Genomic DNA, 25936 nt, shown 5'->3' with positions numbered 1-25936 from the left:
ATGGCCTGTACAGCTATTAATAAGGCTCTCTTTCATGAAAAAAACCCCCACAAACAACAAAATTCAATTCTAATTCATCTGCCTGCCCTCAGTGCCCTTTAAGTTGGTTCCTTTCCAAAACTAATATATTTTTAGAAATGTTTGGTTTATACAGAATTTATTTTAGTTCGATTGTGTATGAAGCTATAAGCTTATAGATACACTTTCAAATCCGTTCCTGGAACCAACCAGTACTGAGCAATGAGTGTAAAGTTTCTTGCTCAAGGAAACAACAACTTGCCCCTGGCGGGGTTTGAACCCATGCGGCTAGCGATCATAAGATTACTAGTCCGACACATTAACGACTCGGCCATGCCGCCACATCAAAACATTAGAAATGTTTACTGGTACTGATTCATCTTTTTTCTCTGGTCATTTTGATGATGAAAATATTCTACGTAAGTTAATATATTCACATGAAACTTTAGATATTTAGCCATTTAAAACTTAGTTACTTACGTCATTGATTTCAAAACTTAGTAAATTAGTAATTTTATTTCTTAGTAACTTAGTCATTCAAATATTGGATAAAAATGAGGAAAAAAATCTTCGAGGTAAACCTCTAGGCACGAAAGTGGTGCTTTTGAAACAATTAACGTGACATAAGAAAACAATAAGACATATATCTTCCGCATCTATTCATTGTATTAAATTCAATTGTTTCAAACTCTACGGCTTGATCACATTGGTGCAATAAGAGTGTATCTATGTTACAAGAAAAAAATAGATTTGACAGCCCAGTTTAAGTGCATGGAATAAATAATAATTTGGTCGAAAGTCAAGATGTAAAGCTATCATGCCATCGTAACACCCATGATGTCATATGGTGTCATATCAGCACACCTATCGGCACAAGCAAAAAACAGCCCATGTTATTAAGCTTTATGATGTTATTTAGTTTATATCATTCAAAATCTTGACCTTAAATGCAAATCATCCGACCCAAAAACGCGATCGAAAGTGTCTGATTGGTAAACTATGCTTCCTGTGCATTGTGGGAATTCATGGGATACGCAATAACGTGACAATTGTCATAACCACTTATAGTCATTGAGAGCTGCGTGAAAAGCTTCCCGAATATCAACTTGAACAAATACTGTCTCATGAGAAAGTACGATTTTTAGTTCTATATTTAGACAGAACATGATACAGTAGGCATTGTATATCACAACACGTAATTTTCTGGGTTAATCAAACAAAAATTAGGTCAAATCAAACAATATTTATAATTTTTTATAAAATAATTATGACCGATATAAAAGAGTAAAAAAAAATAAAAAATAAAAAATTGACTTTTCTTCTTTTTTTTCCCTATTTCCAGTTCATATATACTAATATATATATTTTTCTTTTTTGTTTTTTGAGGGGGTTGGGGGTATTGACCATTCAAGGTGCCGAACATCAATAGAAAAGTTGAAAAATAGCTTGTTATATGTTATTTTAAAGAATGATGTAGAAGTCTTATAAATTTTACTATGTATGTACATGAGATGCTGTCTTAATCTCGTAAATACGGAAAAAGAAATCAATTGCATTTATAAGTCAATGTTTCATACTGTAGACTTTCAAAGCTTTAAAAGACAAAGAAATGCTAAACATTAATAAGAAGTTTGTTTGGGTTTTATGTCACCCTGACACAGTATAGGTCATATGGCGACGTTCTAGCTTTACTGTTGGAGGAAGACCTCAGGTGCCCTTCCATGCATTATAATAAGAAGAAATAAAAGAAAAGGGTGTAATTATAAAGTCTTCATACACATTAATAACACAGATCGATCTACCAGTATTTAATTACATGCCATTTCCGAGATTTTGTATGACTTTGCCAATCAGTTTTGTTAAATTATAATATATAACAGTATTCATGCATAAAACCAAAGATCCCATATGATATCAAAAGTGTCAATTATGTTGTACCATAGAACAACCAGGGAACTTCATCTTGCACTACTTTTGTGTAATGATTTACTGAGTAGTCACTTCCTTTTTGGTGTAAACAGTCCTTAAAATCTTACCTGATAAACATGTGCACTGATAGGTTGTAGCACTGGTATTCAAGCACAAGCCGTTGTTCTGACAGGGGTCTGGAGAACATGGGACATAAGGTTGTTCACACAACTGGCCTCGATATGTCACTGGGCAATTACAACTGCAAAATATTCATATTTAAGTACATCTATTATCTAGTAGTATCTGATAGTCTCTATCAACAAAATAAAGTGATATTTTTACAGCTTGTTTAATACTTAAGAAAAGAAATCAATCTCTAAAAATTGTATCTACTTTTATTGTAAAAACTTTCAAAAAGTTTTTACCATCTGCCTCATGCTTCTTTTTAAGGGGAAGTAATCAATATAAAAAGGTTTTCACATCTCACAATATAAATTACACCCCTTGTTACACTTAAAGGGAAGCTACTCATTTTTCAATTCTCAAAACATATTGTAAAAGTTACTTCCCCTATATGACAGTGTCTTATTTTTTATTTAAATGAATTTCTTTTAACTTACAAATATGAACCATATTGGTTTTCACAGTTTCCGCCATTTTGACATAAGTTTGGGTTAGCTGCGCATTCATCTATATCATCTTTACACGTGTCACCAGTAAATCCAAACTTGCATGCGCACGTGTAGCCATTGCTATGTGATGTACATGTAGCGCCATTACTACACGGCTGGTTTACACAGTAATCTATCGTCTCGCAGTGCATACCTAAAATAATGTAAACATAATTATAATTCCATGCATGACTTTGTGTAGTCCACACTACGAGCTTTGGAATAGTCGCAGATTAATATTGAGGACTTTATAATCAAAATATTAAAATTAACTCTTAGCCTGATAGCTGAAACTAAATATAACCCTGCAGCAAATGAAGGCCAAGATCAGCCAGCACATCAGTGTCGTCTGCTTATAGTTTGCAATGTTTTGCTATTCAGTAAGTATATATTTTGAAATTTTCCCCTAAAAATGATGAATGGTTTTGTCCAGATTGAAAGACGGACAAGTCCATTTGAGATATTTAGTGATGTAAGGGTTCAATAGCATCCACTGAAAAGTCTACTACGACCACATACAGAAAGGCATGCATGCCGGGGTTCACAGGTCCCGATTATCTAGAAAATGTTATCTACAGTAACTATCAATGTCAGAATAACTAGAAATTGCTAACGTAAGACAAATTATTTGGGAGGGTGACTTTAGGTAGCAGTTTTCCTGCCAATAAAAACCTATTTATCATATTTTTTTGTCTACCTTGAAGACTGACGATAAAAAAAGTATGATAGTATAAGTACGGAATCGTAACCTTGGAAGCCAGTTGCATTCCAATAATTCATTGAGATACACGGTAAACGTAATGTACCGTAATGCCTTATAAATTGCCAGACACTTTTCAGCCAGCCCTAATTACATCTGTGTCGGGTATTATTATACACCTACTATTGCATGCACATTCTTTTCGATGTTTATAACATTACAATAATTACTGTTTTCGCTGGTAAATTATTCAAACAAGACAACAAATTAGTGTCTGGATCAGAGACTTCTTACTTTGTCTTGGAGGGTATATTATGAAAGTAAGGTTACATAGTTTGTGACATGACTGAGTTTCCAATATTGGTTCATGACTTTGTAGATTTAATTGTCTTACATATATTATTACTTTTAGGAACTCCACTGAGGTTCAATGACCTAAAATTTGATTTTCATTTTACATATGTGAGCTGGGGCACTTTAAATAGAAAAATATGCAAAATTACTCAGAAAAATATACAAAAATTGATTTGAAATCGTATTTTTGTCCTGTTTTTGCCCACTTTGTGACAGAAATTTTGCACACAAGATATTGGTCTAGATCTACATCAACTGCAACATTAATCTTGGAAAATTACATGACATTTTATTGCCAGTCCTGTCAAAAAACCCTCAGTGGAGTCCCTTTAACATAAGACACCTGTGGTAGATTTAATTATCTCTTACATTCATTTTTTTCTCCATTTATTCAAGATGTATTAGCCAGTATTGTACTGTATAAGACAATGTTGTAAAACTAGCTTACACTTTCCCGTAATGTCCATAAACAGGATCAAGCCTGCAACATTTCAATTTTGCAGTTTTGGACTTTCTATTGGGATTCTATTTCTCCCTATTGAATATCCTTTTTCTTTCACATCTTAATTTGATTCAGGAAATGCCAAAATATGGATTAATAGCATATCACAATAAGTAAAGCAATCAAGGCTGTATACGTAATTGCTTTCAATGATTTTTACATATACCACTTGGATACTTTTGTCCTTATTTGACAATATATGGAGAAGGTCATGTGCACTCAACAGTCCAATATAGGATATATTGGACTGCACAGTGTCCAATAACGAATAAATTTGATGATCACATAGTACAATTTAAAAAGAAGCGATTGGATATAGAAAACTAACTGATAAAGAATATATCATGTTATAACATACCCATAAATCCTGTTTTACAGTCGCACCTGTAGACTGACAGGTCTTGAGAGAAACTGTTGACACAACTCCCGCCATTCTTACACGGAGAGTGATAACACGCACTGGCCGGGTTAACGTATTCACATTGAGTTCCGGTAAATCCTGGTATAAAATAGTTAAATGCATAAGATGTATGGATGATATAACATATTTAAATTCACAGTAGGAGGAACAGTTCATGGTTCTGTATTATAACAAAAGAGGGCTGAATTCAGTATAAATTAACAATTTCATTTAGAGTTAGACTACAAGTATGTTTTTAAATGAAGTTTTTTTAATTTTTTTCAATACACATAGGGCTTTTATTTGAACAAAGTTGGTAGACACTGACTAGACAATGTTTCATGCCAAAGATTTAAGCTCTAGCTCTTTCAGTTTTTTAGAAGAAGAGTTCTGCATGGAATTAAATTCTTTGAAATGTTTTAAAGTTGACTATCAAAGGAACATTCCTGTGAAGTTTGGATGAAATTGGCTCAGCAGTTTATGAGGAGATGTTGTTTAAAGTAAAAGTTTACAGACGGACCCCGAACGAAAAGCGATCACAAAAGCTCACGATGTCACTTTGTGACTAGTGAGCAAAAAAGACTGTCCTTGTTCAATCAAACAAACAAAATATTAATGTGCAAATAGGACACAGATACCCCCACATTCCAATATTTATTATTATATTTTGTCAGTCTATGGGTGGACAGGATGACAGACAGGCAGCAGAAAAGCAACACATATGGATAAGAGCAAACCTATATGCCCCCCAACCCTACCAAATCTATATGCCCCCCTCCCTTACCAACTTATAACAAATAGGGGCATAAAAAGGCATTTGACATAACATTATAACAATTTACACATACAGGAGACATGCAGAAACACTTTATTTTGTCATGGCCACAAGTTATATACCATGATTGTATTTTTCTTACTTTATTAGCTGATCACTATAAGTAAACATGTATCGTGTTGCCAACAGATAATAAGAATAACGTTCACTGCATGTTACTTCTGTGTGTAAATCTGACATGGTCCGTGTTGTGGGTTATGTATGTTTCACAATCTGTCATGGCTTCAACATTATTTTGTAATTTATTTTAATAAAATTTTCAAAGATTATGTAACAAATATTGATATGTAGTATATTTTAATTTTGAATCTTCATTGAAATTTGATTTCATTTCATAGAAAAAAAATATCTACATATTTTCTGACTCCCCCCCACCCCGCTGTCCACCCGCTTAGCCCCCTCCCCCTCCACCCCCTCATACATACCTGGTTGACAAATACATTCAGCAGTATAGTGGTTCAAGGATGGGGTACTAACTTGACATGTTGCATTGTTTTTACACACTGTTCCTATACATGGGTTAACGTGTTGACAATAATCTCCTACATAGTGTGTACCACATCTGAAAAATAGATAGCATATTTTATTTTACAGTTATAAATGAAATACTGTTGAAACAAGCAATTATCATAGTATTGCAAGCAATCCATAAGTCCCCTACCGGTAAGAGCCCAAGCAACATTCTGAAGGGCCATTGGCCATTCACTTAGGTTCCTATTTTAAGTAAATTTGTTGAAAAAGTTCTTTAAAAGTGATCACAGGAAACAGTTTTTATGTACAGACAGACGGACACTCTAAAGTTATTTTTTAAACATCCCTGTTATCAAAATATAACATTTTTAAAATCCTATCATGATTGAAGAAGTTGGAGTAAAAATTACCAATTTCTCAAAAAAAGTCTAAGTTCAAAAGGGGCATAATTCTCCCTAATAGTCTTGTTAGAGTATTGAACACTCACAAATGTTGAGTGACAATAAGAAACATTTATATGAAGTTTGAAGTAGATACATTCAGAAAAAGAAGATATTAAAAAAAACAATGTTTTTTTAATGAAAATTTTAAGTTCAAGGGAGGTAATTCTGATAATTTTTGTGCTAGAGTTGTAAACCTTGTCACATATGATGTGGTTGATGACAAGCAACTTATATTTAAAGTTTGAAGAAAATACCTTAAGAAATAAAGAACTTATAGTGAAAAAACTTAAAAACTAGAATCAGAAATCTTGAAATTCAGTCTATTTGTTGCCATAGCAACCAGAATTTTCAACATAGGAAGATAAAAAAGGATGTGCATAATTTCCATACTGCCATCTACCAATATGTCAAGTTTCATAAACATATTTTCAGTACTTTTTGTGTTATCACTGGATCCAGGTTATGTGTAAAATTTGCCATATTTTCAGTCTATTTGTTGCCATAGCAACCAGAATTTTTCAACATAGGAAGAAAAGAAAAAGACGTGCATAATCTCCATACTGTCATCTATCCATATATCAAGTTTCATAAAAATATTTTCAGTACTTTTTGTATTATCGCGGGATCCAGGTTATGTGTAAAATTTGCCATATTTTCAGTCTATTTGTTGCCATAGCAACCAGAATTTTCAACATAGGAAGAAAAGAAAAAGACGTGCATAATCTCCATACTGCCATCTATCCATATATCAAGTTTCATTAAAATATTTTCAGTACTTTTTGCATTATCGCGGGATCCAGTTTTGTGGACGGACGGACTGACGGACGGACAGACGGACTGACGGACGGACAGACGGACAGACGGACGGAGGGTAAACCTAAAGTCCCCTCCGGTAAACCGGTAGGGGACTAATAAATGCATATTTTCATTTTCTGTATTTTCTCTGTAAAAAATTTATTTTCACTGCAGTGTCACATTTTTTCTGTATTTTCACTGGTTTTTTGCTGTTTCACTGGTTTTTTGCTGGACTACTTTCTTCTAAATTCAGCCAATACACAAAATTTTAGGGGAAGTCTTTCAAACTGTTATATGCATGAAAATATCAAACAATTGCATAGCAGAGTATTCTTAGTTTTTATACAATGACATTTCTAAATTTTATTTAGGAACATCCTTTATTTATATTTAATTTAGTCCTCTCAAAAGCAGAATTGAGTAAAGACAATTTTAGAACAAACCAATTTTATTAGAAACATTTTTTTTATTTACTCAAGGGAGATTACTATTAAAGTACTACAAATATTTATTTGAGTTACTCCCCTTACCACTAAACATTTTTTATCTTTCTCCTTCTGGAATGTGTTTCATGTAATTTGTAAAGTGTGCAGAGATATAATTTCCATATAAACTGCCTTAGTGACATTTAGAATGTTACCAACAACTAAAGCTGGGGTAATTTCTTTGCCTTCTAGTATAGTTTCTATGATTTAATTCATCTATTAGATAAACCATTCTCGAGGTAATAACTGTATATAATTGTACAATAAACGGTTATTACCGCAGACACAACAACTCATTATCCTACTTGACATGTTCTATAATGGCTACATATTTACTGTAATGGAATGTTTAGTATTTTCATTGAGTTCTCCTACAGATCTATAAAATTTACGATGTTGTTCTGACAAAGACAAGACAAAAAACTCACAGAGCAACTAACTTGCTGCTCTAAACATTACTGGTATTTCATGTTGTTTTTTCTCTCCTCTACTTCTGTGTCTTCAAGGTAATATTAAAAAAATAGTAGCCATATAACAATAGATCAATTATCAACATGATTATCCATTTTAAATATATTTATGCGCAGTAAACCTCATTTAAAGACCTCTGATTTTAGGCATTATAATTATGTTTATCATTTGAACTCTGATTTAGGCACTGTAATATTATTGTATAGTTTCTGTGATTTAGGCACTGTAAGATTATTGAGATCATTGTTTAGACTCTGATTTTTGCACTGTAAGATCAATGTTTGATTTCTGATTTAGGCACTGTAAGATTATCATTTGACCCCTGATTTAGGTACTGTAAAATCACTGTTCTAACTCTTATTTAGGCAATGTAAGGTTATTGTTTGTATTCTGATTTAGGCACTGTAAGGTTATCGTTTGAACTCTGATTTAGGCACTGTAAGGTTATTGTTTGAACTCTGATTTAGGCAATGTAAGGTTATCGTTTGAACTCTGATTTAGGCACTGTAAGGTTATTGTTTGAACTCTGATTTAGGCACTGTAAGGTTATTGTTTGAACTCTGATTTAGGCACTGTCAGATTATTGTTTGAACTCTGATTTAGGCAATGTAAGGTTATTGTTTGAACTCTGATTTAGGCAATGTAAGGTTATCGTTTGAACTCTGATTTAGGCAATGTAAGGTTATCGTTTGAACTCTGATTTAGGCAATGTAAGGTTATCGTTTGAACTCTGATTTAGGCACTGTAAGGTTATCGTTTGAACTCTGATTTAGGCACTTTAAGATCATTGTTTAGACTCTGATTTAGGCACTTTAAGATCATCGTTTGAACTCTGATTTAGGCACCGTAAAATTATTGTTTGAACTATGCTTTTCAATGTTTATTTCACATTAAATCAGACCAAGAATCACACCAAATATTAATTAAATTCTGTTTTTATTTCTATATCTTTTTTATACTTTTTTCTATTTCAAGTGATCCGGTTGATCAAAGTAAGATTTTTAAATTAAATGTTGTTATTTTTTTGCACTTCAGTGCTGCTCCTTTAATAAAATTCTAGTGAACGTCTAAAATGTTGAATGACAGAATAAGCCTTGAGTATACAGAAATTGTAAGACCCTGGCCTGGAACTATACTGGTGGCATTTTTGCCTGCATTCAGAGATATTAACTGATCCTGATATTTATTGCCATCTGGCTAATACCCAAAGGTAAGTACAAGTTTTTCTCTCAGTTCCAAGGCTGTTCTGTTTGCACAAAGTTTTACTACTTAACCTTGTAACATTCTTAATATAGTATAGACATGACTTACTTTACTAAGAAAAGTGGATTCATCAAATATGTACAAAAAATGAAGAATGATACATACATACAAATGGATGTAGACATGATACATACACATGCATGTGGATCTAGACATGATACATACACATGGACCTAGACATGATACAATAACACACATGGATGTAGACATGATACATACACATGGACCTAGACATGATACAACAACACACATGGCTGTAGACATGATACATACACATGGACCTAGACATGATACATACACATGGACCTAGACATGATACATACACATGGACCTAGACATGATACAACAACACACATGGCTGTAGACATGATACATACACATGGACCTAGACATGATACATACACATGGACCTAGACATGATACAACAACACGCATGGCTGTAGACATGATACATACACATGGACCTAGACATGATACATACACATGGACCTAGACATGATACAATAACACACATGGATGTAGACATGATACATACACATGTACCTAGACATGATACAACAACACACATGGCTGTAGACATGATACATACACATGGACCTAGACATGATACAGAAACACATATGGATCTAGAAAAGATACATACACATGCATGTGGATCTAGACATGATACATACACATGGACCTAGACATAATACAACTACATACATGGATCTAGACATAATACATACACATGGACCTAGACATAATACAACTACATACATGGATCTAGACATAATACATACACATGGACCTAGACATAATACAACTACATACATGGATCTAGACATGATACATACACATGGACCTAGACATAATACAACTACATACATGGATCTAGACATAATACATACACATGGACCTAGACATAATACAACTACATACATGGATCTAGACATGATACATACACATGGACCTAGACATAATACAACTACATACATGGATCTAGACATAATACATACACATGGACCTAGACATAATACAACTACATACATGGATCTAGACATGATACATACACATGGACCTAGACATAATACAACTACATACATGGATCTAGACATAATACATACACACACATGGATCTAAAAACAATACATATACACATGTGAATCTAAAAATGATACCTACATCATGTACACACATGTGGATATAGACACAATGCATAAACACACATGGATCTAGATATGATACACACATGTGGATCTAGACATGATACATACACTCATATGGATCTAGACATGATACATACACTCATGTAGATAAAACATATCAATATAGAGCTTACTGTACTAATGGAAATAAGAATAAGTGCAGTATCAATTTTATTTATTTCTGGAATTTATTCTGTAATTTAAGGCTTTAGGAAATGGAAAATTTATAAACATATGTCATGTAAATAATCCCTTAATATATCAAATCTTAACACCTGGGAAAACTGAAACTCAATCCAACAAAAATACATACAACAATCTAAATAGACTGACTTATCACAAAATAAACACTTGAAAATTGTTTCCTGTGAAATATTTCTTTGAAACAAAAAAGAAGATTCCATTACGGAAACAGTGTCGATATATTTTATGATTTTTCATCATTTCTTTCAACTGAATGAGATTTGTTTGCTTAATTCTAGACATAAAATAACTGCACTTGTGGGACTTTAATCCACATTGGTGTGCAACACAAAAGTGAAATGCAAAAACAAAATTGAAATGATCCAGGGCTGCTAGCTGAAATTGAAGACCTAGTCCTAACCATGCTAAATATATTTAATGTTCATTTATCATCCTGCATATACAAAACCATTCATCATTAAATTTTAGATGGAAAATTTCTAAATAAGTACTGAATGGCATGGCTAGAAGGCATATATGTGCCCCGATTGATCTTGGTCTGCACTAGAGGCATGGGTACTTAGACATGCTTGCACTGGACACATGGTTACTTAGACATGCCTGCACTGGACACATGGGAACTTAGACATGCCTGCACTGGACGCATGGTTACTTAGACATGCCTGCACTGGACGCATGGTTACTTAGACATGCCTGCACTGGACACATGGGAACTTAGACATGCCTGCACTGGACACATGGGAACTTAGACATGCCTGCACGGGACACATGGGAACTTAGACATGCCTGCATTGGACACATGGGTACTTAGACATGCCTGCACTGGACGCATGGTTACTTAGACATGCCTGCACTGGAAACATGGGTACTTAGACATGTCTGCACTGGACACATGGGAACTTAGACATGCCTGCACTGTACACATGGGAACTTAGACATGCCTGCACTGGACGCATGGTTACTTAGACATGACTGCACTGGACACATGGGAACTTAGACATGCCTGCACTGGACACATGGGAACTTAGACATGCCTGCACTGGACACATGGGTTCTTAGACATGCCTGCACTGGACACATGGTTACTTAGACATGCCTGCACTGGACACATGGGAACTTAGACATGCCTGCACTGGACACATGGGAACTTAGACATGCCTGCACTGGACGCATGGGTACATAGATGTACCAACTGATTTTGGTTTGCACTGGATGCATGGGTACTTAGACATGCAGACTGATTTCAGTTTACACTGGATGCACGGGTACTTAGACATGCCGACTGATTTTTGTTTGCACTGGATGCACGGGTACAAGCAGTTGCTGCCAGCAGGCTTTTTGGGTGAAAAAGCTAACATATATAGTACAACCTAGATATTAGCTGTAAGATAGTTCATTCACATTTTAAGAGCGGATGTTATGTGCCGAGGTTACAATCACAACCCCAACCTTTTGTCATTCGGCAACTAATGTGCCACCTAATGGACGTTAAGACAAATGGAGACAGGCGTTATTTTGTCCCCTGGAGCCCTAGTTTAATCCTTCCTCACCTTCGATATTTAGCTCCCCGTAGAGGATTCACAAATTACAAGGAGTTTGAATTCAATGTCATTTTCTGCCGCAATTCATGTGTAAAATGTTAAATTCTCTATTCAGTGATGTTAAAGGACTTTCAACCCAACACTCGGCTAGGCTGTAATTATCGAACAATTGATTTCACGCACAAACGCAGCCATTCGTGCATTTTGCATTCCTCGCCTCTTCATACAAACTCCCCCAGTTTCAACCTTACAATTTTACCATCACCTTGATACCTTTTTAACTTTTACTTTTAAATGAATCAAGAAAAACTAGATCAACTTGATTCAAATGTTTTTTCATAGATCAGCTGCACAAGTATCAAAATTTAACAAAATATTTTTACCTATAAAAGATTGAATTTCAGATAATTTTACCATATCATCATATAAAAACGTGTTTATAAAATTTACACTGACCCGTTTATTTTGAAATAACGAAAAATACTTCAGTCTCCTTTGCTTGTGATAAACTAACTTGGCTCGGTTAGATAAATATTATCAAGAACAAAAAGATTTCAAAACATACCTAAAACTTGAATGATAAAAATTTATATGTACAAGTGTTTAAAATGTACTTCAAAATCTCATTCAGTAAAACTATACCATTACTGATAAGTTAAACCGATAATAATCATATTGTACGATTCATTATTATATACCAGTCATTATCACACCCTGAATAAATTACACCATAATTTGATATGATATATCGGCATATTCAATTTATACCTTTGTCCGCGTAACCGGATACGCAAAATTATATCAAGATTTCAAAACAATGACACAACATTTGATTAAATTGGCGACTGATAACCAACTGTATTCCACAGAGCATTCTTTGTTAATTTTCGACGTTAATTATTATTTCTTACAAAACCTTGGGCCGATAAATTACAATAACACCGATGAAAGATGAGCGACTTTGTTTCAAATCATAAACTGTACCGATGACTGTTGAATTGTTCGTCCAAACTAAAGTATTCAATATACGTTATTAGAAAAAATAAAGTGTACAAAATTGCTGATTAAATCAGGATATTATATATATTTTTATTTAAAATTCTTGAATCTCGTTCCAAGATTGAATCAGAACTAATACAAGATTGATATTAATCATTGTTTCAACCCTAACACTAATTTACACTTTGAAATATGGCTTTGTTACAAAAAACATATGTATTGAGCGTATTTTCTTTTAATGTTCATTATGCTACATTGTTTCTTACAGTTGAAGGTGCCGTACTAAGACACGACACGTTAGAAGAACACTCCTTAAATATAAGGTATAAGGACCTTGGGTCGTGAAAAATAAGGTTCTTTTAATGTTCATTATGCTACATTGTTTGTTATGTTTGAAGGTGCCGTACTAAGACACGACACGTTAGAAGAACACTCCTTAAATATAAGTTATAAGGACCTTGGGTCGTGAAAAATAAGGTTCGGTAAAAACTCTGCATGATGCTCTGTTAACTCAAGTACGTAACTTTTTTTACACAATATTATCAAAGAAGGAGTATCTCAGTAAAGCCACGCGTAGAGTAATATTAACTCAAGTATGCTATCGCTTTTTTTTTTCTTTATTATAATCAAAGACTTACAGAGCCTACATGACATTACGCGTGGGTTGTTTCTCAAATGTTGTAATGTAAAACACATGTGAACGATTTTTTCAAAGATTCTCCCAAAAGACCTTGGAATAAAAAAAGAAAGCCTATCACTGCATAGTTGTGGGCGCGCATTTTAATAGATAACATGCATATAAATAGACATTGCATCATTTGCTAGGAACAATATGTTGTCGAGAGAGGAAACATTTCGCACTTTCACCAACATAACATGTTAGGTGCAAACAACAGTGTTTTTTTGTACATATTGTACAGCTTTCACTAATCTTCTACTGACATGATATTCATCACCTTAAAGCAATAACTGGTTAACTCCTATTAAATTTAAATGGATTTAACCCCTTACTGCACTAAGATGATCATATTTGCCTTCTTTACAGTTCATAAGCATTTAACCCTATGCCTACTAGAGGCAAATAAATTTACCCATGTAACCAGTACAGACAGAGATTAACTGGCATGCATAGTCCGATCATGGTCAGTACTGTTTGCTTATTTGTACACACTTTGAAAAAAGATGATTGATTTGGTCCAGATTAAATGATGGACAAGTTTTAAGACAGTTAGCATAATAAGGGTTAAAAGTAATCTGAAGCCTACTTTACTAAACATCAGCAGCAAATGCATTTTTGTTGATGCTTTATTTGTTTAATATAGTGTTCCAAAACACTAGAATGCCAGTTAGCTAGAGCCATTCAAAAACAAGAAAACTAACTTCATTTTGTTTTAATGACAACATCGAAAAGCTAATTTACATGATGGTATTATCGTATTTAACATTTTCAACAACACGGACAAAATCACCGAATTTTGATAACTTGATTATAATTAGCAACTTCGAAAAAAGTACATGTCCTGTCTGACTATCATGTTATATACATAAGCACCAAGATCATTAAGATTTCCCACACCCTCTAAATCAAAAGCTGTCTAGGAACTAACCCCTAATTGGATTCAAAGAAATCCCTAATTAAATGAAGGGAGCCTTAAATTTGATGAGTCCTCCAGGAGCACATGTCCCAAACTTCTTTAAAAATCTGTCTCCATTTAAAAGTCGATAAACCATTCCCAAGGCTTTTAAGAAAACAAAACACAGTACGATATTGCAAAATTGAATAATCGCGACTTCAAATGATGCTTGCGTTACCACATTATTTCTATTAATGTCGGATAAATTGAAAGTAAATCTCAGCAATTTTTATTTTAAAGGAGATTGTTCGCCGATTGATTCTTTGACTTTAATGGATGGGTGGAACTATTAGGTTTTGATATATGAAAATAAAAGCCCGTCTTATCGGTAATAATTGCTACATAAGTTTGTTTTATTTGTTTTGTTTTTTTGAAATAAACAATGCTGCATACATTTTTTTTTATTTCTTTTTAATTAAAATTATCAGTCTGGAAGACTTTTACGTCATATAAAATTTTTAATTATTTAAAATACATGTACTGTACAATTTAAAATGATTTTTGACCTGAAAAATTAAAACAGTGGCATAGTAATGTTTGACTACGATTACAAAATACATGTACTGGTACTGAATTCATTTTTTGTAATTACATTTCTATCATTTTCTTACAATAATGACATAAATGATTTTTGCATTTTATATTTGAATCATTTCTCAAAATTACTAGGCAAATAAAAAAAAATATTGTTTAGAAGCTACAAATTTGGAGAAGACTGCACAATCATGAAAGGTGTCATTGAACTGAAGTGATATGTGAAAAACCTTTTTTGTATAAGAACACTTTTTCACAATTTTTTTTAGCACCTGCCTGGAGATAAAATTACTAAACCTACATGTACCAGAAATGAACATAATTTCAATGAAAGTCTTCAAACAACATTCACTGGTTTGATGTAATAACAAATTAACTTGACAAACAAAACTGAAAGAAATAAGACGTTATAGCAGTGAATTTTTAATAGGTAAGACCCATGCATCTGTCCCACTGTCTGGGTAAATCTCGTACATATACATTGAGATACAGTCATCAAAATTACGTGTAACTATATAACGATAATCACAGATTATCAGTCCGTCCTTAGGTGTCTTAATCTCTCAAATTCCTTTGTATCAATTACTAATAATACATCTCTTTCAATGCCATTTACTTTTCTGTCTGTGGGAATGACACGCAGAAACAATCAAATAAGTGCATCATCAAAAGTTCAGAGATATGCAAATATTTACTAACAGGGCATTGTGGGACTGAAAAAAAGAACGATAGGCTCCCTAATTTGCATACAGGTGTATCGAAAATGACAGATGGTTTAAAACGTCTAACGGTTTTCCGGTGCTTTTACGCTGAACAAATACCTGTACACTCCAACATTACCCGTGACTCAAATGAAAAAACAAACTATTCAAATCAACAGATTTAAAATCAAACTTGAGAAATAGCGAAAAAAAAAAATTATGAATTTTTTTTTGAAAGGTTTTATTGAATCAACAGTTTGTATTCAGCATAAGTTCGGCACACCGTAAAGAAAAACAATGGCCAAACATTTCAATATGACCCTATATTTCAGATTGTTAAATATTGATAGAGGGTTTATAAATCCAAGATAAAAACAGATAAATCATTGACAATCCACACTCTTCATGATAAACGATATAGCTTTACACGCATTTAAACTAGCAAAAAAAGTAGTCCGGCACTTAAGAGCAAAATCCTTAACACCGGCAAAAACTTCAACAATTTAATAAAGAAATGATCAAACAATCTTTACTTTACCAAAATGCTGTGAATTTTAATTATGCTAATTATGCATGAAATAATTTACCTTAAATAACAGTAAATGACATTTCAGTAATCATTTATTAATTAAAATAAAAAAAATTAAGTTATATTTAATAAATTAATGCTGTGATGTTCAATTCTCAACCTCCAGAATTTCATAAATGGACTTGTCCAACTTCCATTTTTGGAACCATCCATTATCAATTTTGGGGATGTCTGGATGTAAATTTATAATTCGAGTCAGGTTGGTAAAACTGCACTATGGTCAAACTGCACACCTAAGTGCCGGCTGGCCTGGACTCTATAATACTGGATCACTTTCATTTGCAACAAGTCAAGTGTTTATAGGAAAATTGAAAACTTATTTTTATCTATCTTATATAACTTTCATATGGAAATGTGCATCAAAATTCAACTTCAAATTTACAGTAAGTAATTTATATGGAAAAAAATTTTATATGGAAAACAAATAACACTATATACATGAATAAACATGTGGCAGCAATGTTAAATGAATATCATTTAATTGTTATAATATAATAGCTGATTTTAATTTAAATCATCTTATATTATTATTGGATCTTTAATACTTTTTAACATAATTTTTTTTTTCACCAGAATACAAAAATATTCTAAATTTAACAGTCATTTATGTAAGCCATTACTATGTGTGCGTGTGTGTAATTCTATAAGGCCAAATATTTAAGTTCAAAATAATTATTTGTAAGTTCTCCTTCAATTTAACAACAATTACTTCACAATAGATGAGAACTTGCATTAAATATGACACCCTATAATTTGTATGCATAATAGTATAATAGATTTGACCTGAATTTACTTCGGTGAAAAAAAATTATAACTGCTAAATAAAATATTCGACTGTTTTGCTCTGTATTAAATACAGTGCCAGAACATAGTTAAAATGCCAAAATTTTACACCTGATTTTTATAATGTTTTATGACAGGATTTCAAATGACGCGTTAACAAATGTCCGGTGGTGGACAGATGGTATCGTGCAGCTGGTCACGATTGACCGGTCACTCATAATGACCAGTACAATGTGCATGTTCGGTCAAGCCAGAGTTACACATGTCATTCAAATATCATAGAAAATCCCTATGCAATTTGAAAATGAAACAAACCTAACTAAACATTGTAAAATGTCAACAAAACCTTTTGTTACTATGGATTAATTTCATGGTTACACCATCATTCAAAAATATTTAACAAAATGTCAAAATTCTATTAACCTATGACCTGGAAAGGTCACAAAATCTTATTTTTTCTACAGTTTACCTTCAAAAGATATTTTGTTTACGGTTTTATTTACCTTACTCCATCTGTTGCCCTCGACAACTGTTTCATTACCTGTATAATGATACAGACTGGTTCAAATCTTCTACTCAACCCAAAAATTATTATTACCTCATTTCTGGCAACAGCTGCTACTGTCAAAATAATGTTATTGAAAATGAATTGTAACTGTAGGTCTCATCCAACTATAAATGTTTGTTAATGTACAACAGTGTTAAATTAAACTATCAAATAATCATAGATTTTATCGAAATTTCTGTGCAAAATTCAAAAAAAAGTCAATAAGATGTTATTCGACTTATATAGCAAATACTTTAAAATAATAATACATATGTTAAGACTAACTATCAAAGATTTCATTCCAGCATCGATTCTTATTCTAATTTATTCTAAAGAAGAATATCAAATTTACATTATAAAATATTTACATGCTTAAATTAATATCTAAATTGAAATACTAGTAGTTGGTCACGAATTCGTGGCTTTACAATACTGTTTCTATGAAATTCTCAACCGGCCCCACAACCGGCCCACCGGGACATTTTGTTATCTGCCATCTATCATTATGTATATATGAAGTATCAACAGGCAATTTATTCTTGGAGTAAATACTATAAACTTCTGATGTTGTAACAATCTTTGATTCCACTTACAAATTTTTTCCACAACTTATTCTTAGTAAGGTTAAACATATGATATCAATCAAGCACGCCCCCAAGAAGAAATTCTAGCTAAATAATCAGCTAGTAAGAATTTTTTCAGCTTTGAACTTGATACAGTAACTATGTAACATTTGCAGACAACAGAAATGATAAAATCAGACAAATACTTCTATTTCCTGTTTGTTTTTTTATTTACTGTAACAATTCTCTTTTTGTTTCTTTTTGATTTTTAGTGCCAAATAAATTGTAATTTTTGGATTATGTCATTTCTTACTTTTTTTCAGTTTTTTGCTGATGTTTTTTGTTTGTTTGGTTTTACAACACACCAACACAGTTTAGGTCTTATGGCGCCAAAACAGGAAAAATGATTTCAGCTGTAACCCTCGGGTGTTAGAAACTTAAAGCAACACCAGGGATCAAAACCACCTCACCTGTTGGAGCTAAGAGATTCATAGACTCCAATTATTCATACCCATTTAGTCCACTCTTATGATCACGCAGGGATAAACAGTGGCTGCCATTCTGATGCCTCAACCAGTAAAGGCAACCCCTCAGCCACAAGGATGAACTTGTTTTCAGTCTATACTGTGGCACCACAGCTTTTAAGAATTCTTGCACATGTAATAATATTATGATAGTGAAGGTTTACCCCTGAGAATACCTTTGGGAACACTGTTCTAAACATGTAAACAACAATACTGGTAGGTAAATTCACCCCACCAGTTCATCAAGCACTGTGACCTGATGACATTTATTACAACTACTGCAAGCTGCATAATTTCTTGGAGTAACCTAACTTAAAATTGGACAATTCTAAAAGTTCCAAACTGAGAGCCTGCCAAGTGAGTGTTTTCATTTTTTTACACTAAATCAGTGTACATGAAAACTGATCATGTATTAATCAAGACTTCCGAATCCGGGCAAAGTGAATCTGTTTTTCAAATTTTTCCTTGGCATTTTCTGGGTTACTAAGGTTAATGTATTTGGAGGGAGTACACATGGAGAAGGAAAATACCTGAGAGTAGATGTTGTAGATGTTTCTACGGTAACATTAACAGTGTGTCAGACATTATAAGCTTCATTTGATCTAATTATACATTCCTCTATCAAAACACCAGCAACTTTCAACATCCAACGAACACAAAACAAAGAGAGTAATTGACAAGGTCAATGGTTTGGTTTGATTCAATTTTACTGACAAGTTTTGTTTAGAACTTTGTTGATCAAATGTTCTTCTGTTCCAAATGCACAGCTTCAGAGGACAGTCGGTAAAAATTGTAAAAATATGCATGACCTTAAATGACATCAAAGATTGCTGGATGGAAATGATAGAAATACATGTAGCAATATGGCAAATTATATTTAGTGAACTGGCTCCAGGTGCCCAAACCACCTTACAAAAATACTGAAAAATTGTCTTATAACCTATGACCTCTTCAGCAACCACAGTTTAGGTGTGACTCAAAAATTGTGAAATTATGTTACAAGGTAAGTAAACAAGCATTAAAAGAAAATATTTTTTTCTATCATTTAAATAGAACTGAATTCTAACAAAGCTGTATATCCAAGTAAATAATTTCATGTAAATAAAAAAATATCTCAATAGTAAATAATAGTAATTGTATAAACAAATAATAATTATAAAATCAGTATTTATTTAACTCATTGTTTCCCTTTTATTCCATCGTCTTTCCCTATTTCTATACATTATGAAACATAATAAATAATCTAACGAATTCTTAACTAAGCCAAAGGTCGCAAAACATAAAAGAAGATGTTTGCAAAGTTATCAAAAATCAAACAAAATCTTCTAACATAAATATTGACACAGTTCTCTTTTCTTCATAAAAACAAAGTGTATTAAAGGCCTTGAAACATAACTTTACGTTAAAGAACTGGTTTAATAGTTATTTTAATATAACATCCCCCTTATAAATAAAATACAAACAAACAAAATTTACATAGCATTTATGCCGTAACAGTAAAAGGGTTTCATGGTGTAATTATAAATCATTCCATAACAACAGCGAACCTTTATTCCACATTATTATAGATATACAATAAAATATTCGCAATTTCTATAAATATTTGCTCCAGTCTGAAAAGTTTTTTTTCCAGGGTTTAGAAATATTGTTTTCAAATCACAGGATATTGATCAGATTGCTATTATATTAAAATTGGTAAATAAGACGATGTAAACATTGGGAAAAAAACACCATTTCATAGATCAACAATAGTGACTTCAAATGAAATGTTTAAACGATTAATTATCATCAAAATGTTAAGAATATTTTGAACCATATTCCTTTTGCTTTATTTTATTTTAAAGTGAAGTCAATTATTAAAGGGTGGCATGGGTAAAAATTTTTCCCATAAATTTTTCCGGGTTTATCTTTTTTTTTTGTGTTTCTTTTTTTTTGGTTTTTATTGAAAACCACAAGTCCGGGGTTCTTTTGACCATATAAGCCCCTTTTGGTACACTTTTGTGCTTTAAATTTAAAGCACAAATGGTCACCAAAAGTAAACCCAAACAAAGTTTTTATAATTTCTAAACTTTTAAAAAGAATTCGAAGGGGCCCAGATCCCGGGCCCCCAGTCGGGGTTTAAAGGGGCAAGTTTTTTGGAAAAACCCCCCCTTTAAACCATTTTTAAACCCATGGATGCTCAAATTTTTAAATGGTGGAAAAATATAAATTCGGGCTTCCGGGAAAATTTTACACCTTTTTTTAAACCACAGATTTCTTGCAAGCTGATTGGACAGACTGATAATAATAAATCTTTGCATGAAATTTTTTTATGTCCGTAACTATTCCTAATGCACAGCAAGAAAAAAACTGTGATTTGAAGCCTAAAGCCCCTACCACTTGGTCTTTCATCAACATAACATTAAGTTTGTTTTAATTACTTTGCATAACTAACCTTCTAGCAAAAATGAGGCAATATCTTGCACATAGTTTAAGATGCAAGTAAAAACCGAGAAAAATTGTTAATCTGAAAAATTGTTTATCTACCACCAGCTGCAATGTCAGTTATCAATTTTGATCCTGCGAAAAAGAAAAAAAGTTCCAGAAATTTAGTGCTATATTATGATTTATTTAAGAAATATGTTTACAATTTGAACAATTTATCATATTCCTTTAGGCATAAAATCTCATCATACTAATTACGACAGCTTTATTTTTATTGCAACATGGATTTTACAAAGGTAATGCAACAAACAAAGGCGTCTTCCGCATTTCGTCATATCTATAAGTATGTTTGCAGGTAAGAATCCCCCGATTCCATCAATTTCACACAAAACAGATCTCCGAAATCATTTAATGATTCATCGTGAAGAAATTGGTACAATGAAAAAATCATGTTGAAAATTTTCCTGTATTGAATTCATGGTGCTTAATTTGGCTCTTTAAGTAGAGTCATTACAGTGCTGTTTTATAAATTTATCGAAGAATGTTGATCTATATATAAATCTGTAACGCCAGGAATAATTGTTGTTTTCCATTACTGAAAGTTTATTGCTGATTTGCATATCGTTGGCAGTTTTTTTTTCTCTAGCACCATGATATGCATTTCTACAGCATCAGTCATCATGAAAAAATAAAAAAACACCCATATGATTCAATTATTATATTTATATATCATTCCAATACAAATATAGCTACAGCATGATAAAAACTTGAACAATTTGCCACCTAGAAAGGTCATGGAAAGTAATACCATGCCCTGAAATTGTGAGTCAAATGCAAAAAAAATTTTAACGAAGCAGTTTGCATAAGATGCTGAAACGTGACTAGGGTTGCGGCAAAATATTTACCAGCTGACTTATCAAAGTCTCTATTTCAATGCTACACGTTTTGTACAGTAAAAAGCCTTAAAAATTCAAATATGGACAATAATCATTAACATTAATCCGTAACAAACTAAAGATCTTAAATGGACTTGTCTATTTTTCTATCTGAACAAAATCATTCAACGTGTTTATGAAAATTTTCAAAATATGTACTGATCAATTGAATCACAGCAGTGCAGACAATGACCATGCAGACGGCACAGATCTGCCAGCTGATCTCTTGGTCTACACTGGTCACATTATAGGTATAACTGGTTGCCACCAGTGGGCTAAGGGTCAGAAATGGTTTAAGTCAAAATTAAGAGTTCAACAATTTTTAAACAGAATTAAACACTAAATTCAAATCTTGATCGAACTAATTTCACTACCAATGTCATGCACATGGAATTCTTACATATCATAGAAAATAATCGAAATGCCAGTCATGTTTATTTTATAATACAGACGACTATAATCCACCTCTTATTTGGATCGTTAACCAGCGATAAAGTCTATATTTTCACTCAATTTAAACATTTACACAGGACGTGATCTGTGCTAGACTCATGTCAAGTTTTCTCAATTGTTTAACTTTACTATAAGCCTAGACACATTTTTGCTTTCTCCGATGTGATAATCAGTGATTTTGACAGTAAAATCAACAAGATGAGTGCATATTATCAGTTAACTTTATGATGATGATAACACTTTGCTCCATTTATGGCGGGTACAATAAAATGTCAACAAGTTTTTATGATACTGTGGCTTCCTTCCATTTAAAATCTCAACTGCATGTGATAACATTATCATCATTCCCTATACAACTGAATGAATTCTTAAATATTTCTGTATATTTCATTTGAATTTGATTACCAAATGTCTGTTTAATGTACTTCTGAAAGGTCCATGCGCAACTTCTCCAGAAGAAGAATGTATGTTATCAAAAGTGTGAGGTATAGAGTTTTGTCATTTGATGTATTATTAATGGGGTAACAATATACCAGACATACATTTAAAATGCCATCTAAAAGATTTAAGTTGAAGAAGCATGGGGGTTGGGATTTTTTGGGGGGTGGAGGTTGGGGTGGTTGGGGGGATGTCAGTGTCAAGGGGAAGGTATAAAAAATAAAGAGGCATCTGTTGTAAAACAAGAGCGATCAGTAATCACATGTGTCGCCTCATGATGGCCAATTTCATGTTGGGACAAATTTTGTGACAGACGGACAGACAGACGGACAGTGCACAACTAGACTAACAACTTTGTACTGATCATCCCTGTAAAGTTTGGATAAAATTGCACCAGTAGTTTATGAGGAGTAGTCCGGACAAGCTTTTGCGTATCTGGCAACACACAGAAAAAAACACCTTTTTATCAAAGGGCCATAACTCAGCCAAAAATCATTCAACCGGAAACCCGTGCAATATGCGCAAGGACTTGAGCTACAGATCAATCCTGTAAAGTTTCATTGAAATTGCATAAGTGGTATAAGAGAAGTAGTCTGGACAAACTTTAAAAATAAAAATTATTAAAGGACCATAACTCAAACAAAAATCATTGAACCGGAAAATGCTGACAATATGCACAACTAGACTTGGTACTGATCATTCCTGTAAAGTTTGGATGAAATTGCACCAGTAGTTTATGAGGAGTAGTCCGGACAAGCTTTTGTGTATCTGGCAACACACAGAAAAAGAAACCTTTTTATCAAAGGGCCATAACTCCGTAGAGGCGACACAAAAATTGCAACTTTATAATGAAACAATACAGTACTTATCTATGTAATGGTAAGTGTATAAGTGTCAATACAAATTGTATTAAATCATAATTGCCATATATATGGCATATCAAGTACTTATATTTTTTAATTTTTTTTACATTATAATTCAATATAATACATGTACATGTAGTTCAGTTTATTAAATTAGAATATAAAAAAAAGAAGAACTTTCTGCAATTTAATATGGCATATTTACAACTGCCAAGATTAAATTTACACCTAATGACTTTGAAATCTCATTTGAATAATTATAAATCGAAAGTAAATGGAAATAATTGCAAGAAACATAATGGTGAGTTGTTCAGTGCAATGCCAATTATTGCTTTCATCATATTAGAAAGAAGCTAGGTCATTTCTTTAAATATAGGAGGGTACTTTGAAAGAAATTACCAAAAGCAGTTGCGAGGCCCGTTACAGGGGAGTTTTCACAGCTACTCAGTAATTATCAAACCCCTGCTAACAGCCATTTCTTTTCGATTCTTCATTATGAAAATTTGACTCTTCCTTATGAAAATTTGACTCTTCCTTATGAAAATTTGACTCTTCATTATGAAAGATTCTACTCTTCATTATTTATTTGACTCCTTATTATGAAGCTTTGACTCTTCATTATGAACATTTGACTCCTTATTATGAAGCTTTGACTCTTTATTAAGAACATTAGACTCTTCATTATGAAGCTTCAACTCTTCATTATGAATATTTGACTCTTCAATATGAAGATTCGACTCTTTATTATGAAGATTTCACCAAACATTTTCTTTCTTATATTAATTACGACATGAGAAATACTAATGTACTTGTAAGTCAATTGCCAAATGCTCCGATTATATCATTTATAGTTTCAGGCGCAGTTCTAAATTAATCAAAAGTCTGCACTGACTTATACTAAAGTAAGAATAGTACTTGAACAAAAAAAAAGAGAATACAAGTAAGTAACTTATCAGGGTTAGACAGTACTAAAACATGAACAACGCACAATGAATGAAAAACTTGTACAACAAATGATAGTCGTAATTTATCTCAACAAATGAGCCACTTACATCTTGTATGGAGATCATAATCTTTCTATTATAAATATCTATATTTTGTGGTCCATAGCCCAAGAAAATTATCTAATTTTTCAATTTTTCAACCTTTTGAAACACTTTTATGAGCAATAAAACATGATTTTCTTTCTCTTTGAACTTTTGTAAGAAACACCAAGTGTGAAAATTGATTTTGCCATTTTTATAATTATCATCTTTATGAAAATGTAACATAATGATAGGTCTCTTTTCAAATATTTTTAAATCAATTTGTTTTCTTCAATAGAAAGTGTCGCAAAGCACGCTCCTTACTTACTTTTTTTGAATATCGCAACTAATTTTACAAGTATGTCATTTAGAAATTTACAGATATCATTGTTGAAATTTGAAATTTAAAAATATAAAACACGGTGCGTAATTAGGTTTTTCAAAATTAGTTTAGTGTGTTAACATTTTGATTATCATCAGCCATAACGTTCCTCGTAAAGCCTGGTGACAATTTAGCTGATGGTATATGGCGGTTCTACTCCGGTGCCAGCTCGTACCTGAAATAATGCACCGAGGGGCACCTGACGTTTTTTTAATCTGTGAAATAAAAAGTATATGAAAAAATAAAAAGTATATGAAAAAGTTTTGTACAATGTATAACTTTGTCACCTTT

General features: G+C 32.6%; 1 protein-coding gene across 2 annotated transcripts in view; it reads right to left on the bottom strand.

Moving 5' to 3' along the window:
* The window catches only part of LOC132719932 (neurogenic locus notch homolog protein 1-like), a 109510-nt gene that overhangs the window by 63658 nt on the left and 19916 nt on the right, over positions 1-25936 (bottom strand). For both annotated transcript variants that reach the window (XM_060703891.1, XM_060703890.1), the window contains exons 3-6: positions 5817-5953; positions 4515-4655; positions 2550-2754; positions 2055-2188 (exon numbers count right to left, since the gene is read on the bottom strand). In XM_060703891.1, coding sequence (XP_060559874.1) covers positions 2055-2188; positions 2550-2754; positions 4515-4655; positions 5817-5953 — 617 coding nt within the window. The remainder of the gene's footprint in view (positions 1-2054; positions 2189-2549; positions 2755-4514; positions 4656-5816; positions 5954-25936) is intronic.

Source organism: Ruditapes philippinarum, unplaced genomic scaffold (genome assembly GCF_026571515.1).
Source record: "Ruditapes philippinarum isolate M1 unplaced genomic scaffold, ASM2657151v2 ctg1886_1_1_1_1, whole genome shotgun sequence".
Classification (NCBI taxonomy): Eukaryota; Metazoa; Mollusca; class Bivalvia; order Venerida; family Veneridae; genus Ruditapes; species Ruditapes philippinarum.
The sequence above is the reverse complement of the archived record's forward strand: the minus strand, read 5'-3'. Positions and strand labels throughout refer to the sequence as shown.